Consider the following 17020-nt stretch of genomic DNA (forward strand, 5'->3'; position numbering starts at 1 on the left):
AGTATTGGGAGTGAGGGTTATCTCCTACCTTCACCTCTCATTGCCTGATCAGCCACTTTCCAAGCAGTTAATTTTGGGGTTGTGCCTCAGGTAATAAAATAAAGACTTTCAGAAAGTAAAAAAAAATCTTTATTTAACTGACAGGAGAGGAGCAGCTGCATTCTCTGGCAGGATACCCAGGTAAAAAAAAACAAGATAAAAAAGAATGAATACAGCCAGCACATATAGGCACTGATAGACTTGTTCGTGAGTTTAGATATACTTAAAAGTGTTACTAGAAACCTGCCTATGCAGATAAGAGTCTGTGGATAAAAACAAACTGTGTGTCCCTGACTGAAGTTGAATAATACTCTTGCTATAGGTTTAGGCCATTTACATACCCCATGAAGCCTGACTGGAATACTCCCAGGACGTTGCTAGGACATTGCTAAGTGAGGCCTAGTCATTGCTGCTCACCTCCACCATCACAGGAGTGAACTTTTTCTCTTAATCAAAGCCCCTCCCATGCTCTCTCTCCCCTGATGCAGTAACTCTGAGCTCAGCATCTAAGAGCTCACTCCTGTGATGGAAGGGGTGAGCAGTAATGACTAGGCCTCACCTAGCAACACCCTGGGAGTTTTCCAGTCAGGCTTCGGGAAGTATGTAAATGGCCTACACCTATAGCAAGGACATTATTCAACTTTAGTCAGAGCTCCACAGTTTGTTTTTATCTACAGACACCCCTTATCTGAATTTGGTAAAGGTGAACTATCCCTTTACGGTTAAGTTTTCCTTTGCATCTCCGGAGAAGTGCAGATAGGACTTGTCTTGGTTTTTCATATTCAAAATAGTAGGTGACAAACTTCAACAAATACATTAACATAAGCTTCCATTTAGCTTTGAAATACTGTTGAAACATACAGAAACACTTAACCACTGAATCTAAATAAATAAATGTACATTTATTGAAAATATTGCACATTTTACACTGTGAAAGGTCCAATACTCAATTTAAACAAAAACATTTTTTTTTCATGGCACACTTGCAATTGCCTGCAGTCTTATGTTACCATAATTTAGCCATTAAAGGTTTACTTAGCTATAGCAGCAGAAATATTGATACTACAAAAAAACCTTAAAAACATAATTTATAAATGTTTCATTAAACAGGTTTGTATCTTCAGGAACAGTGTACATACTCTGAACCCAACCATAGGCTGGCCATGACCATCATTTTTTATGACTCAGTGTATGAATAACATTTCAATGTTATGGGAACACTGTAAGATGGTAGATCAAGGTAGATGGGAACACTGTAAGATGTAAACATTGCTCAGCACTGGGCAGGCCACAGCAATGAGAGGGGCAAGGGGGAAATTAGATTTTCCCATAGAGAGTAAGACAACACAGGTAGATAAAGATAATAGACATGTGCTGTATCCAAGAGCAAGACAGTAATCACAACCTGATGACATCATAGCAAAGGAAGCCAGAGAAGATAAAGCAATGTATTATTTTTTTCTGGAGTACATGCATAAAAAAATAGGATTTGCATTAGAAAAAGTTAGATTAAAGTGTAACTATAGGCAAAGTATTTTTATGTTTTGGATAGAGTAGACATGGATGAGAATATCTATTAGGTTTTTATTGCTGTCTGTTCCCATGTTAAGGAGATCCACCCCCTCTATTCATCATGTTTACCATTATCATTGAAAGTGAAAGCACAAGAAAATCCCACATTTTGGGTTGTCCCCAGAAATGGAAATCTTCCATTGGAAACACTGGTTTTGGTGATCTGGGATGTCCCAAGGGATTCCCTTAATTAACAAGAATTTCTACTCATTTCCTGTTTAGCTATGGGACAGAAAGTGAAAGTAAATTTCCACAATGGGACACAGATGGCAAACAAAATGGCAGGGGTTATAAACCTCCCTTACTCTATCCAAAATGGAGAAAAAAAGTTTTGCCTATCAGCATTAATTTTTTTATGTTTTTGAACTGGAAATGTAAGCAAAAAACATACAGTATATATACAGTACATCTTTAGTCTGTAAGGCAAGTACAGAGATTAGTGATGATATGCAAAATACAGTGACCCATAACAACCAATCTGATTTGAATTTATAGAGACAGAACAGTTCAAGGTACTTCTGACTGGTAACGGAGTGCCCTTTGGGAAGGGGGAGGGGGATTCCACTGCCTTCCTGTTCTGTCTGACACCTGTCAAATAGCCAGGAAATGCATATATTTGCCTTCACATTTTTTCTGTTAAGTAGACAGGAAGGAAGGAAATTTTACCCAAATGGGGATGCAGACCGTAATAAAAAACTGACAAACATTCTAAGCTGCTCATGTTTTATCCAAAACAAAAAAAGTGTTTGGCAGTTTGATGTTAGACTAAGAAACTCATTCAGTATATGTTACTATTATTCAAGCTTTAGACAGTCTGACTGTCTCCTTCTCATTAGATTGGGACTTAAACTGTCAAGCAGTGGTTCTAAGCAGGAGCATGCTCAGAAGTATGTATTGGGATGGGTTGGCTAACTTTATGTAACACCCTCCAGGTTAGCCAGATAACAGTTTTTTGTTTTATTTTTTTAGGCAGAGGCTCAGTAGCAGCCTGGGATGAGACAACCTGGGAGTGCGGTAGAGAGGTTACCTCAGGATAGGGTAGGGAGGTTCTGAGGGTCAGAGCTTTTGGAGCCATCCCGCCTCTCCAGAAGAGAGCTTTTTGGAGGAGGGATGGAGGAAGGGAGGAAGCTCGGATCTGCATATTTGAGGGACCTTAGCTAATCCCTGGCTGGAGGCTGGGTATGGTGACCAAGGCAACCCTTATGTATCACACAGCCTGTGCAGCAGGGGCAGTGTCAGGTGGAAGATGGCAAGAGAGACTGGAGTGTGAAGCCTGGGAGGGGGCCCAGGGAAGGGGCCTACCTACAGACAGGTGCAGGAGAAGAAGATCTCCACTGTACCACCATCTGCAAGGGAGGACATCCTGAAAAACAGGGAAGGAGCCAGCCTAGCGAAAGGCCTGAAGGCAGCCACCAACCTATTAAGCTATCGGGAGTGTGAGTACTCTTACACCCCCTGGGCTAGATAGGGGGAGAGGGCAGTCAGGTGGAGAATCCACCTAGCTTCTCATCCAGGGCTGCTGTGCTAAATTGGCAGTTTCTGAGCTCCCTTGCCGGAGAATACCCTCAGTGCAGCTGGGTGAAGATGAGGATTAATCTGGGGTCTGAAGAGGTACACCAGAGAGCTAGAATATTCTTAAAGGAGAAACTATTTTGTCAACATCTGTACAAAGTTGCTAAGGAGTTTGAATTCAAGTTTGCAGTTTCCTTTGGCATTTTGTACACCCTGCCCGAATCTTCACAAAGTTGGATCTTCGAGGCACCTATAATCTAAACCCCTTAATAAAATCACAAAACCAAGCTGAAGGACTGTTTACTGACTCCAGTGTGCAAAGTGTGATAAAAAAAATGCATGTTGTCTGGCGGTGCAGAGATTTAGGGGGACCCAAAACTCAGCGACTCCTGAGGGGGGGGAGTGCTACATTTATAAAAAACATCTTGAAGACTTAACCAAACCCCTGCAGAACATTTATATAGCACTGAACATTATGTGACAAGTCATGTGCAACAAATGCATTAAAATGAAGATTCCATTTAGCTTTACAATACCAAAACATACAAAAGTTCTTGACATATTTTCTCCTGAAAATGCAATTTTCCACGTTATACTTTAGATATGTAATGTGCATACACTATAATTGTTGTCTAACACGCTGTTTAAAGCGGTATTAAACCCAAAAGCAAAAATTTAATATATTGCAACTTGCCAATCACTATATGTGGTGACTGCATTCGGGGTTTTTTTAGGCTTTCACCCTCACCTGGTGATCTGGCCAGTAATACACCTCCTGTATTAGAGTGCCCCCACTCTGGATAAATGAGCACAGAGAGCATAGCAGACAGCAGTATTGTCGGTCTTGGATGGAAGGGAATGTTAAATGTACTAGCAGTTTCAGATATACTAACAAATTGAAGCCAAACTCCAGCTCACATTTTATATTCAGTTACAGCAGTGTTTAGTTTTCTAGGAATAAAGGTTTTACATGAGTAAATAAAAGGTGATCATTGTAAGCTCCCCGGCCAGTGTTAAATGTTTTATTGATCCCTGTAAATTTAAAAAATGTTTAAAAAACAACAGACTTACTTATTTTTACCAGGTGAAAATAGATTTTCTTTTTTAGGCTTTTTTTTCTAAGAAATTGTAAGTTTTTGAATTTAATTCCGCTTTAAGTGCAATGGCAATACTAACCACACAAATAAAATCACTTTAACAAAACTTGGAAGAAAACGTGAACAATTAATTTACATCAGGGGAAAGTAGAGCATATTTTGACTGTGCACAGTTGTTTATCTTGGGCTTGGTACTGTCTTGCTCTGGAGTCTGGACCAACATTTTAAAGTGTAATTTGTATTCTGCATCTTCCCAAAATCTGATGGTACATGGAGACAGCCCAAGAACCAAACATGGGCTATTATTGACATGTGACTTCAAGAAATACACAGAAACAATTAAATCAAAAATACTAAACTTAGATGTGGTAAACAAACGAAGGCAGTGCTATTATTTCTTAGTTTCTGAGGTTTCACATGATCTGATCTCAATACGTCAAATAGTGTCTTTCTTCTGAATGAAGCGTACAGAAGTTGTTGTAAAGACCTGTCACCAGTGGCTCATGTCATCAGATCATTTTGTGGGACCAGTCATAAAATTCAGTTAGGATGATGATATTTTCTTCAGGTTTTCAACCTCCATCTGCAAAAAAAAAAGACATTAGTTATATCATATAAAGGGCATGCTTTGATACCTTAGTCCACTAGTCTCCAAACTGGGGCTCTGGTGCTGGATGTGGCCCTTTGCTTTCCTCTATCCGGCCCTTGAGGTACTATTCCATTCACAACTGACACTAAAGCCTAGTACACAGGATCAGAAAATCAGACAAAAAATACTGCTTTTGAAGTGATCGTTTGATAATCTGATTGTTAGTAAACAGCTTTCGTCTAAAATTATTTGAAGGGACAAGCACAAAAATGTTTTCATATGATACCAGATCGTAGAATTTTTGTTTAATCAGCACAGTTTTCATTAGAAAATACAATACAAATACATTACAATACATGACATCACTTCCGAATTTTTATTCTGTCGTACAAGAATTTTCATGACTTTAGTAACCTTTTCATTATTGATATGAGACTAGCATGCAAAAAAATAAAACAGATGATCATTCGTCTGATATTCTTATCGTGTGTATGGGGCTTAATGATGTGGCACCATTCCTCCCACTGATAGCAATAATGGGGTGCTATTCCTTCCACTGATACCAACAATGGGGCACTATTACTTCCACTAAAACCAATGAAGGGACATTTTCTACTCCCACTGCCCACAGTCCCGCCCCCCTAAAGTCTAAAGGACAGTAAACTAGCCCTTTGTTTAGAAAGTTTGGAGACCCCTGCTTTAGTCTATAAGAACCTTTGAATTTTGTAGGATTTGATAATGCCCAGATCTTGATCCCAGTCACATAGCAGACTTCCATAGGGTGCTGTGCATGTATTATTAAATAAGCAATAAATGTGTGAGTGGCTAAAGTGCAAAGTTACTGTGATTTTCCATAATGTGATTGGGTAAGAGAAAAGAGAACAATGCACCATGAGTCTTGTATTGGAGCATGCTCCCTGTCTTTTTTCCATGTGGTTGCAAAAAGCACCATTCTAACCTGGTTCCATAGTTCTCCATTCATCACATCACCCTGCTCCCCTACTCAGGCTTCCTGTCAAAATGCCTGAGTTCCTTCACCATTTTATGTCATGTGACATTAGATATAGCCATAGAGTTTGCAGCTACCATTAAGGTTGGGAATGAACAGCTTCCCCTCATAATCTGTAAAATGATCTGCTGACAGGTGAGTGGACAATTGGGGGAGCAAGATGATGCTCTGGTGACTAATGGCATGTTAGAGTGATGTCTCCCGGGGTTCTCAGAAAAACGTTTACAGAAGTTTGTAGGCATCTTCTTTAAAGCTGAACGCCAGGCACAAAACCTCATATTTAAATATACTCCTCAATAACTAACGATTATAAATACACTTTGTGTGCAACAAGTGCCTTTACAAACCCAGTTATTAATTTTGAAAAAGGTGCAGTGACTATTACAGGAAACTCTGCAAAGTGGCAAAGCTTGACAGTATATTACTGCACTGATCTGGAACAAATACATAAAACACCACATGATTTATGTTAAAACACACATGCCTCTTGTATTTAGACAATATCTACGTATCCTGGACTTTAGCTTTAAAGGTCAACTCAAGACAGCTATAACAAAATAATTAATGCAAATATGAATGCACCGTATAAAAAAGTAACTGTATTTTACAGGCGTACCTTGGTTTACGAAATTCAATGCATACTGCGGGACTTTTCGTATTGCAAAAAATTCATAAAACGAAACGCGGTTTCCCATAGGAATGCATTGAAAACCAATTAATCCGTTCCGGAGGTTAGAAAAAAGTTAAAAAAAATATTTTATCTGTTCAAAACTCTTTATAAAGTGCACTTTAAAGGCATAAATACTGTACAGGGACATGATTAAAAATGAATTCGTAAATGCATTAAAAACCAATTAATCCGTTCATATTGCGAAAAAAATTTGTAAATGCATTGAAAACCAATTAATTTGTTCCAGAGGTCAGAAAAAAGTAAAAACAAGTCTTATCTGTTCAAAACTCTTTATAAAGTGCACTTTAAAGGTATTACTGTACAGCGACATGATTTTTAAAAAATGTGTAAATGCATTGAAAACCAATTAATCAGTTCGTATTGTGAAAAACATTTGTAAACTGAGGCATTATTTTCAATGGATTTTCATTCGTAAACCGAAAACTTTGTTAACCGAGGTGTTCGTAAACCAAGGCATGCCTGTATTTAAGTGGAAATTGTGTAAGATGTTTTCCTTGGTGTCAGCCTCCTATAATCCCCTGTATAGTAGAATAGGGACTGGGAGAGGGATTTTCAGTACTCTGAGGCAGTCAGGTGGGCTGCATACACTTCTCAACTAGAAGCTTGCCAGCAGTAGAACGGTGTAAGAGTGGGGCGTGCCTAGGGTTGGTGTCACCTGGTGCGATAATACTTGGTGACACCCCCTCCAACGTTCCCCGCAGAATCTCTGATCTCTGATCCATTATGCTCCCCAATCCGCAGATCCGATCCATCCTGCAGTGATCGTCAGCTTTCTTTACAGCTTACCTTTTCGTGGAGTGGGTCTGGTGTCACCCCATATAGGTTGCATGCCGACGATCCCCGCAGGATGGTTCGGATCTGCAGATTGAGCATAATGGATCGGAGTTATGCATTATGCTCCCCAATCCGCAGATCCGATCCGTCCTGCGGGGATCATCGGCATGCAACCTATACAGGGTGACACCGGACCCGCTCGACGAAAAGGTAAGCTGTAAAGAAAGCCGATTATCCCCACAGGATGGATCCGATCCATCCTGCGGGGGTCGTCGACTTGCTTCACAACTTACCTTTTCGTGGAGTGGGTCCGGTGTCACCCCATGCGGTAGGTGTCACCCAGTGCGGGCCGTGCCCCCCGCACCTGCCTTGGGATGCCACTGGTGTAAGGAGAGGGCCCACAGCCTGGGGACAGCAAGAAGACCTATCTGCATTGCTTAACTGCAGTAATGAGAGGTCACCAGTCTGGCTCTGTTGTATGAGAGTGCTATGTAAATCTCAGGAATGGATGCAGATAAATACAGCTGCATGCAGGCAAAACAGCTGTCATATACAGGTGAAACTCGAAAAATTAGAATATCGTGCAAAAGTTCATTTATTTCAGTAATGCAACTTAAAAGATGAAACCAATATATGAGATAGACTCATTACATGCAAAGCAAGATAGTTCAAGCCGTGATTTGTCATAATTGTGATGATTATGGCTTACAGCTCCTGAAAACCCCAAATCCACAATCTCAGAAAATTAGAATATTACATGCAATCAATAAAACAAGGATTGTACATAGAACAATATCGGACCTCTGAAAAGTATAAGCATGCATATGTACTCAGTACTTGGTTTGGGCCCCTTTTGCAGCAATTACTGCCTCAATGCGGCGTGGCAAGGAAGCTATCAGCCTGTGGTACTGCTGAGGTGTTATGGAAGACCAGGATGCTTCAATAGCGGCCTACAGCTCTTCTTCATTGTTCGGTCTCATGCCTCTCATCTTTCTCTTGGTAATGCCCCATAGATTCTCTATGGGGTTCAGGTCAGGCGAGTTTGCTGGTCAATCAAGCACAGTAATCCCACGGTCATTGAACCAGGTTTTGGTGCTTTTGAGAGTGTGGGCAGGTGCCAAGTCCTGCTGGAAAATGAAGTCAGCATCCCCATAAAGCTTGCCTGTGGAAGGAAGCATGAAGTGCCCCAAAATCTCCTGGTAGACGGCTGCGTTGACCCTGGACTTAATGAAGCACAGTGGACCAACACCAGCAGATGACATGGCTCCCCAAATCAACACAGACTGTGGAAACTTCACACTGGACTTCAAGCATCTTGCAGTGTGTGCCTCTCCATTCTTCCTCCATACTCTGGGTCCTTGGTTTCCAAATGAGATGCAAAAGTTGCTCTTTTCAGAAAAGAGGACTTTGGACCACTGAGCAACAGACCAGGTCTGTTTTTCTTTAGCCCAGGTAAGACACTTCTGACGTTGTTTGTTGTTCAGGAGCGGCTTGACAAGAGGAATATGACATTTGAAGCCCATGTCCAGGATCCGTCTGTGTGTGGTGGCTCTTGATGCACTGACTCCAGCCTCAGTCCACTCCTTGTGAAAGTCCCCAACACTTTTGAATTGCCTTTTCCTGACAATCCTCTCCAGGCTTCGGTAATCCCTGCTGCTTGTGCACCTTTTTCTTCCACACTTTTCCCTTCCACATAACTTTCTATTAATGTGCTTTGATACAGCACTTTGGGAACATCCATCTACTTTTGCAATTGCCTTTTGAGGCTTTCCCTCCTTATGGAGGGTGTCAATGATGGTTTTCTGCACAACTGTCAGGTCAGCAGTCTTTCCCATGATTGTGATTCCTACTGAACCAGACTGAGAGAATATTTAAAGGATCAGGAACCCTTTGCAGGTGTTATGGCTTAATTAGCTGATTAGAGTGGGACACTTTGAGTCTAGAATTTTGCACCTTTTCACAATATTCTAATTTTCTGAGATTGTGGATTTGGGGTTTTCATGAGCTGTAAGCCATAATCATCACAATTATGAAAAATCACGGCTTGAACTATCTTGCTTTGCATGTAATGAGTCCATCTCATCTATTAGTTTCACCTTTTAAGTTGCATTATTGAAATAAATGAACTTTTGCACAATATTCTAATTTTTTTAGTTTCACCTGTATGTATTTCACGTGCTTATTCAGGTGTTTGCCAAGAGTTCAGCTTTAGTGACCTGAGCTCACAGGATCTTGTTAAATATGTTATGTGTTTTGTAGTGCTCCACTGAGATTAAGGCTCTATATGCTGCTTGAGTGTCTTTATTTCCATCCTAAGAAAGCTAGAAGAGTTGGTGTTGTGTCACGGTGACCTCATTGCATTGGTGAAGCACAATACAGCTGCCTGGAAAATGACAACTAGCAGTAATGTCTCCTAGATTGTAAGCTCGAAAGAGTAGGGCCCTCTTACCCTTGTGTACTGTTTGATGTTACTGTACTGTTTCTTGTATTGTCCCCCCCTCTATTGTACAGCGCTGAGCAAACCCTTTGGCGCTATATAAACTCGATAAATAAATAAATAAATAAATAATGTGAGCCAAATCATGTATATCTGGTTCTGCCAGGTGGGGGGCTGTATAAAGGCTTTAACATTAATATAAAGCATGGATAGTTCAGAGTTACTATACTTCATTATGGTATACTGTATATGTTTATGGCGATGTAGAAATATCTATATAGATAATCCTACAAAAATATGTTTTTTTGGGCACAGGGGAGATTGAGTAAAGTCTGGCTAAATCTGACACATATAATTCAGAATATCACTGAAAACTACAAAAACACCACTATTTAAACCAGACTGTCCTAGAAAATGTATCCAAAGGACCAGTGAAGGAGCATTGCATGCAGTGGCAGATTAAAGTGGTTCTAAAAGCCTCAAGGTTTTTCACCTTCATGCATTCTATGCATGAAGGTAAAAAACCTTCAGTGTGCAGCAGTGCCCCTAGCCCCCTCAATACTTACCTGAGCCCCATCGAGATCCAGCAATGTGCACGACAGCCTCAACTGTCCTGGGTCTCTGCCCAGGCTGGGACGGCAAGTGGGAGCCATTGGCTTCCGCTGCTGTCAATCACAGCCAGTCAGTCAATGAGGAGAGAGAGGGGGCAGGGCCACGACTCGGCTCCTTGTGTGAATGGGTGTCTCCATACCAAGCTGCTTGCTGTGGGGGCACCTGACAGAAAAGAGGAGCCAGGAGAGCCTGCTTGGGACCTGAGAAGAGGAGGATCCAGGCTGCTCTGTGCAAAACCACTGCACACAGCAGGTAAGTATGTGTTAACATGTTTGTTATTTTACAAAAAAATAAAATTACCTTTAGAATCACTTTAAGGTCACCTTGGGCCTGGTCTGTTTTTATTTTATTACCTTTAACCACTAGCCTACAGGGCACTTATATCCCCTTCCTGCCCAGGCCAATTTCCAGCTTTCAGTGCTGTCACACTTTGAATGACAATTGCACGGTCATGCAACACTGTACCCATATGAAAGTTTTATAATTTTTTTGTGACAGATAGAGCTTTATTTTGGTGGTATTTAATCACCTCTGGGGTTTTTTTTTTTCTTAAACAAACCAAAAACCACTGAAAATTTTGAAAAAAAACCCGTTTTTTTCTTAGTTTTTGTTATAAAATTTTGTAAATAAGTGATTTTTCTCCTTCTAATGAGGCTGTAGTGATGGGCACTGATGGACACTGATAGGTGGCACGGATGGGCGGCACTGATAGGTGGCACTGATAGGCGGCCTTGACTGGCACTGATAGGTGGCACTGGCTGGCACTGATAGGTGGCACTGTTAGGCGGCACTGTTTGGCAGCACTGACAGGCACTGATTGGCTTCACTGATGCACACTGATAGTTGGCACTGACTGGCACTGATAGGTGGCACTGACTGGCACTGATAGGTGGCACTGATTGGCAGCACTGATAGGTGACACTGACTGACATTGATAGGTGGCACTGACTGGCACTGATGGGTGACACTGAAAGGCAGCTCAGATGGGCACTGATATGTGGCATTGATGTGCACTGGTAGGCACTGATATGTGGAATTGATGTGGCACTGATGGGCACTGGCAGGTGGCATGGATAAGCACTGACAGCTGGCACTGATGGACACTGACAGGTGGCACTGCTGGGGCTACACAGATCATCAGGGCACACTGATCATCAGTGCTCTGATGATCAGTGTACATGTCCCCTCTGAGGAATGCCGATTACTGGCTCTGCTCTCCTCTCGAGCTGTCAGCGTGACAGCTCATGAGGAGAGAAATGCAGATAACCGGCATTTCCCTGTTTACATGTGAACAGCTGTGATTGGACACAGCTGATCACATGACCGAGCCGATATCTGCGGCTCTTTCCGTTGATCAGTGATCCGCTGTGTCCGAAGGACACAAGACGTCATAGAATAAGAGAACCGCCTTGCGCCCGTCATTGCACTATATGGCGGACAGGAGGCGGTTAAGCTGCACTGTTGGTTGGATCACTGTGCAGGGGGTACAGGAGGAGTGCAGAGGAACAGATGGGGGGCAGCGTGACGGGGGGCATGGGACAGGATCAGGGCAGCGGGACAGGAGTAGCACAGTGGGACAGGTGAGGGGCAGTGGGACAGGAGAAGCACAGTGGGACAGGAGAAGCGCAGTGGGACAGATGAGGGGCAGTGGGACAGGAGGAGCACAGAGGGATAGGTGGGGGGCAGCGTGACAGGGGGCATGGGACAGGATCGGGGCAGCTGCACAGGAGAAACATAGAGTGACAGGTGAGGGGCAGATGGACAGGAGAAGCACAGAGAGACAGGTGAGGGGCAGATGGACAGGAGGAGCGCAGAGGGACAGGTAGGGGGCAGTGGGGACAGATGGGTGGTAGTGGGACAATGTGGGGGACAGGAGGGGAAGTGGAACAGGTGTGGGGCAGGGTGACATGTGGGGGCAGTGTGATGGATGGGGGGCAATGGGACGGGGGAGGGAAGTAGAACAGGTGGGGGGCAGTGTATCAGGGGACAGTGAGACAGGACAGGGGGAGCACCAGTCCTCCAAGCACTTACCTGTCCAGCAGTGGCTCCTCCAGATGGTGTCAGGATCATTCCAGGACAGGTGCCTGTGTCCCTTCTCCCCCACGATCTCCGGCGGCAGCTGCAAAGGAGCGGGCCGGCTCCACCCCCCCTGACCTCGTCCGCTTCTGCTTCCTCCTTCGCTGGCACCTTCTGGCCTTCCTGCAGATCCCGCAACACTGACAGCGGGCCCTGCCCCTCACGCGCTCTGAGCGCACACCGGGGATCCGCCCACCACTCCGCTCTCCTCTGCAGCCGGTCCCTCAGCCATGGCGGCCCTGCCCCTGTCCCTTTCCCACGGAAGTGTCCCTTCCGTGGAAAGGGGGGGGCAGCACTGCCGCCGTGCAGCCCCCCTGAAAAGTGCCGCCCTAGACAAATGCCTAGTTTGCCTTGCAGCAAATACGCCTCTGGCCGCAGAAAATAGTAATCAGAAAATCTCACACTTTTATTTTTGTATATTATTACTGTGATGCAACCTGACTGCATCACAGTAATAATATACAAATCTTCAACTTGGCTTTAAGCTACATTTGTATAAAACAGAGAATATGTACAAATTCAGTGTAAAATACAGGGGAAAATGAACACTTTTGCTTTGTTTGAATCTTAACATCATAGTTCTTGCATATCCCATTATATCTAGGTGTGGTTTCGCTCTGTCCAAACCTTAAAAAGTAAGAACTAAGAGTGGTTTAGAATCATTTGGAAAGCATTCACCATCATTAAACACATGCAAGGGCTCATTCTATTCAGTGTTCAGTATTGGATTTGCCTCCACATGCCAGTTGCCTATTCTTCTTTGGCGTTCCAGCCACAAGTCGCCCACATGAGTTTCCAGACTGTCCAGACCATTCTTGGGGAAGCTATTAATGTCACAATAGCCTATAAGTTTCTCAGTATAATTAATAATTATAGCAGTCATACAATAGGTTTTAATTTTTTTAGTGGACTTCCATTTCTTTTGGTTAACCACTGTGCTGTCCATGACATAGAAAAATACAGGGGATTATTTACCAAACCTGCATAGTGCAAATTCTGGTGCAGCTGCGTAAAGAAAACACTCAGCTTTCAGGGGGTTTTTTTTCAACGCTTAATTGAACAAGCTGAAGTAAGACTGGCCATACACTATACAATTTTCTGTCCAATTTCTGCCCAATTTCTTTTAGATTTACCTTCAATTATGTAATGCAAGGGCCTGCCTAATTGGATACAATTGAAAGTGTTTTTTAGGTTTGATCTCATATTATATGGTTTTTGGTAAATCTAAAGCAAAATTCTCAAGAAAAATTGTATAATGTATGGCCAGTTTTAGAAGCTGATTGACTACCATGCACAGCTGCACCAGATTCTGAGTACACCAGTTTTAGTAAATCAACCCCACAGCATCTTATCTCTTACCTGCAGTGTTAGTCGCTTCACTCTCTCTTCACATATTTCTGATCTAATATCTTGCATATCTGTCCTGTAAAAAAGCAGGAACAGTCTCAATCTTAGTTCATTTCTGTATAAAGGTATAATGTCATTTCTGAAGGTCAATATTGTTGCATTTTTTTATTGTAAAAGTTGATGTCCAAGAAATAATAAATTCCTGGAACAAAAAACAGTGTCTACGCACTCACACTCAGAACAGTAATTTACGAACTTTTACAACCAATGCACATTCACTGGGACTTCATAACAATGTTTTAGTCATAGTTTAGTATAAGTATTAATAACTTATGCACAAGGTGCTATATCAGCATATAACTGAAAAATGTCTGCAGAAATTGTCAGAATGAAATTATTAAAGGATTAGTGTAATTTTACCTATTTTTCCCAAAACCTCTGTATGCAGAGGATGTAAAAAAACACAGCTATGACATGATATTTTTTTCTCAGCCTCTAAATGCGCCTCTATGTTAGCCTAAGTAGCCATGCACAAGTAAGTGTTTACAGGCGTATTAGAAGAAGAGCGTTTAGAGGCGTTTAGGGCTCATGTACACTGCAGCAGATAAACTCACATTTAGTAGCTGTTCAGCGTTTTTTAAGCAGCCCCTGAACTCACTCTAATGTTTTCCTATGTGTCCATGTACACATCTTCGTTTACAGTCGTTTACAGGCATTTGAGTTTACAGTCGTTTTTTTGAATGCAGAAAACTTGGGATCAGCAGTCGATTTTATCAGCGTTTCAAATGCAAAACGCTTTTAAATGTGGCTAAACGCGGAAAATCGCGTTTATAAGCATTTGGTATTTTTTTTTAACTCTTCCAGTTCCCGATGCTGTCCAGAGCCTATTTTCATCATGAAGAATACATGCAAAGCATTTTCAAGGTACCCAAATGAACAAAACACTGAACACAGGATGTTCCTACCAAGCTTTTCACACATTGTAATGACCAATTTACACCTCAGAACTCTCCCACCCTTGCAAACTAAAGATATGTTAATGACCATTCACACCTCAAATTCCTCATGAAGACCCTCTGCCAGGTGGCCTTAATGACTCACTCCACTAGACACTTTTCCCACCCTTAGAAACAAAAGAAATGTTAATGAGCAACTCACACCTAAGCTAATCTCAACACATACTGCTATCTCTGCTTCTTCTCTCTGTATTTCTCTAAAACAGTCTGAAAAAGTTAATAATTTACCACTTTTCAGTGCATTCTGGGCATTTGTGAGGTTCTCATGTGCTTATCTTTAAAAAACACTTCTAAACGCACATAAACCTGTATAAGTAAGTATGCAATGCGGCTAAACAGACATTTTTTAACCTATGTTTTTCAGCAGTCAGTTTCCATCATTCAGAAGAGTCCCGTGTACATGGGGCCTTAGAGGCTGACCACTAGGATGCTCAAGAGAGGAGCGCTTGGCCAAAAAAAACAATGATTGCAGCAAAACGCATGTAAACAGGCCTAAACACTAGGTGCGTTTTGCGCTTGTGCATTCATACAATCATATTCTGGTCGCTGGAATGAATGAACGCCCAAATGCTTGATGCACCCAAACGCATCTAAATGCACCTAAACGCATTTGTAAAATGCGAGCTTAGGCTCGTTTTTTAAAGCTTTTTCCTCCCCTGGAGCAAAACTATCCAGGGGAGAAAAAAAAAAAAAGAAACGCCCTGTGAGCATTAGGCCTTACAGTGTCCTTAATGCATTAAAATGCTGTGCTCCATTTTGAAAATAAATTCTTACTTTTTCAGATGTTCATATTATTGGTCTCTCCTCTCCATCCTGCAGATGACAGGACGTACAGAGTGTTGGATGTGTGGCCCCAGAAACTCACAAACAAGCACACCCAGCTGCCTTCTCTACCCATTGATGTGCAATACGTTCTTTCCTGCAGCTCAGCACTCTGCAAAAGTGAAAGAGAGTGGACTGAGCATTTGTGGGTAAAATACAAAGCCAGGAGTGCTTGTTCACAAGTGTCTGGGTCTCTTTAGCATTCAGGACCTGCACAAAGCCGGAGGACACCTGACATTATGGTAACTGACAGAACTATAGAGAAAACGTTATGAATATTAAAATGTTTAAAATAATAACAGGCATTGGGGGGGGGGGGGCTCTGGGAAAACCTCACCCTGGAGCTAGGCTTTGACGGTTAACTTTGAAGATTAGATACAGATAAAAGGTTAGAATTATGGGTTAATTTGAATATAAGTGTAATATTTTTAGGAGTTCATGAATGATTCTCAGGTTGAGAGTCAGGAAATATTTTTTTTTTATTTTTTGCATGTACTAATTTTTTGGCGTGTGCGTGCGTTTTTTTTTTTGCATGTTAATTGTATAACACATGTGGTTTGTGACAAGATTCCACAGTGATATAGAGTGATATAAAAGAATTTCTGTTGTAATATTATAACTATAAATTGAAAAAAAAGATAACTCACATGTGCTTATGTTTAAGTATGTCAATCGTAAGTCTAAGTGCTTTGATTTCCTCTGTAAGCGCTTCTACTTGAGCATTCTGTGCAGGTTCTAGGCTCCTCTTGGATAACTGAGCATGTGTGCTGCTCTTTGAAGACGGAGTGCCTGATTTGATAGAGAGCTTTGGGGTACTCTGTGAGTGAAACACAAGTGTCTGTAGTTATTGTGAAAAAATAGTTAAAGGTGGACATTTATAAAGCAGATTATACACACAATTAAAAGCAATTTAGGCTGTTTCTTATTTATAAAAGTATGTGCAACAGCTAATATATATGTTACCCCAGCACCTAGAATCCTGGGCATCAAATTTAGACAAATTTTGTTAAAGTCTGACAGATTTACAACTGAGTATGACGCAGATCTTAATCTAAACAGACACACAGTTAAGTGGCCAGAGGCAGGGGCAGGGGCAGGTTTTTATTCCATCAGAGCTACTAAAAGTGTCACTAAACCCACATCATAAAAAACTATCAATAAATGCTGTATTACATGCTGTTCATACAAACCCAGTTACTATGGGATTTGTATTCTGCAATAAGCCTGGTTGATTCTGCTGTTCTCTGTCTCCCCCTCCTGTCCATGTCCCTACTGCAGATGGGGATTTTGCAGTGCAGTGTTGGCAGATAATGCACATGCTAAGTTTTCAGTGTATTTTCTACCCTGAGCATGTCTTCCCTATCACATCTGAACACCCCATGTGACTATTGAGCCACATATGTGGGTGTATACACAGTGGTAATTGA

General features: G+C 41.9%; 1 protein-coding gene across 1 annotated transcript in view; it reads right to left on the bottom strand.

Moving 5' to 3' along the window:
• Positions 1-920: 920 nt before the first annotated feature.
• Positions 921-17020, bottom strand: part of MNMIP1 (manchette microtubule inner protein 1) — a 159328-nt gene continuing 143228 nt past the window's right edge. Inside the window, exons 16-18 of the mRNA XM_089678986.1 lie at positions 16241-16410; positions 13768-13831; positions 921-4803 (exon numbers count right to left, since the gene is read on the bottom strand). Coding sequence (XP_089535112.1) covers positions 4765-4803; positions 13768-13831; positions 16241-16410 — 273 coding nt within the window. The 3' untranslated portion in view covers positions 921-4764. The remainder of the gene's footprint in view (positions 4804-13767; positions 13832-16240; positions 16411-17020) is intronic.

Source organism: Staurois parvus, unplaced genomic scaffold (assembly GCF_062004578.1).
Source record: "Staurois parvus isolate SC_StPar_1 unplaced genomic scaffold, SC_StPar_1.0 ptg000214l, whole genome shotgun sequence".
Taxonomy (NCBI): Eukaryota; Metazoa; Chordata; class Amphibia; order Anura; family Ranidae; genus Staurois; species Staurois parvus.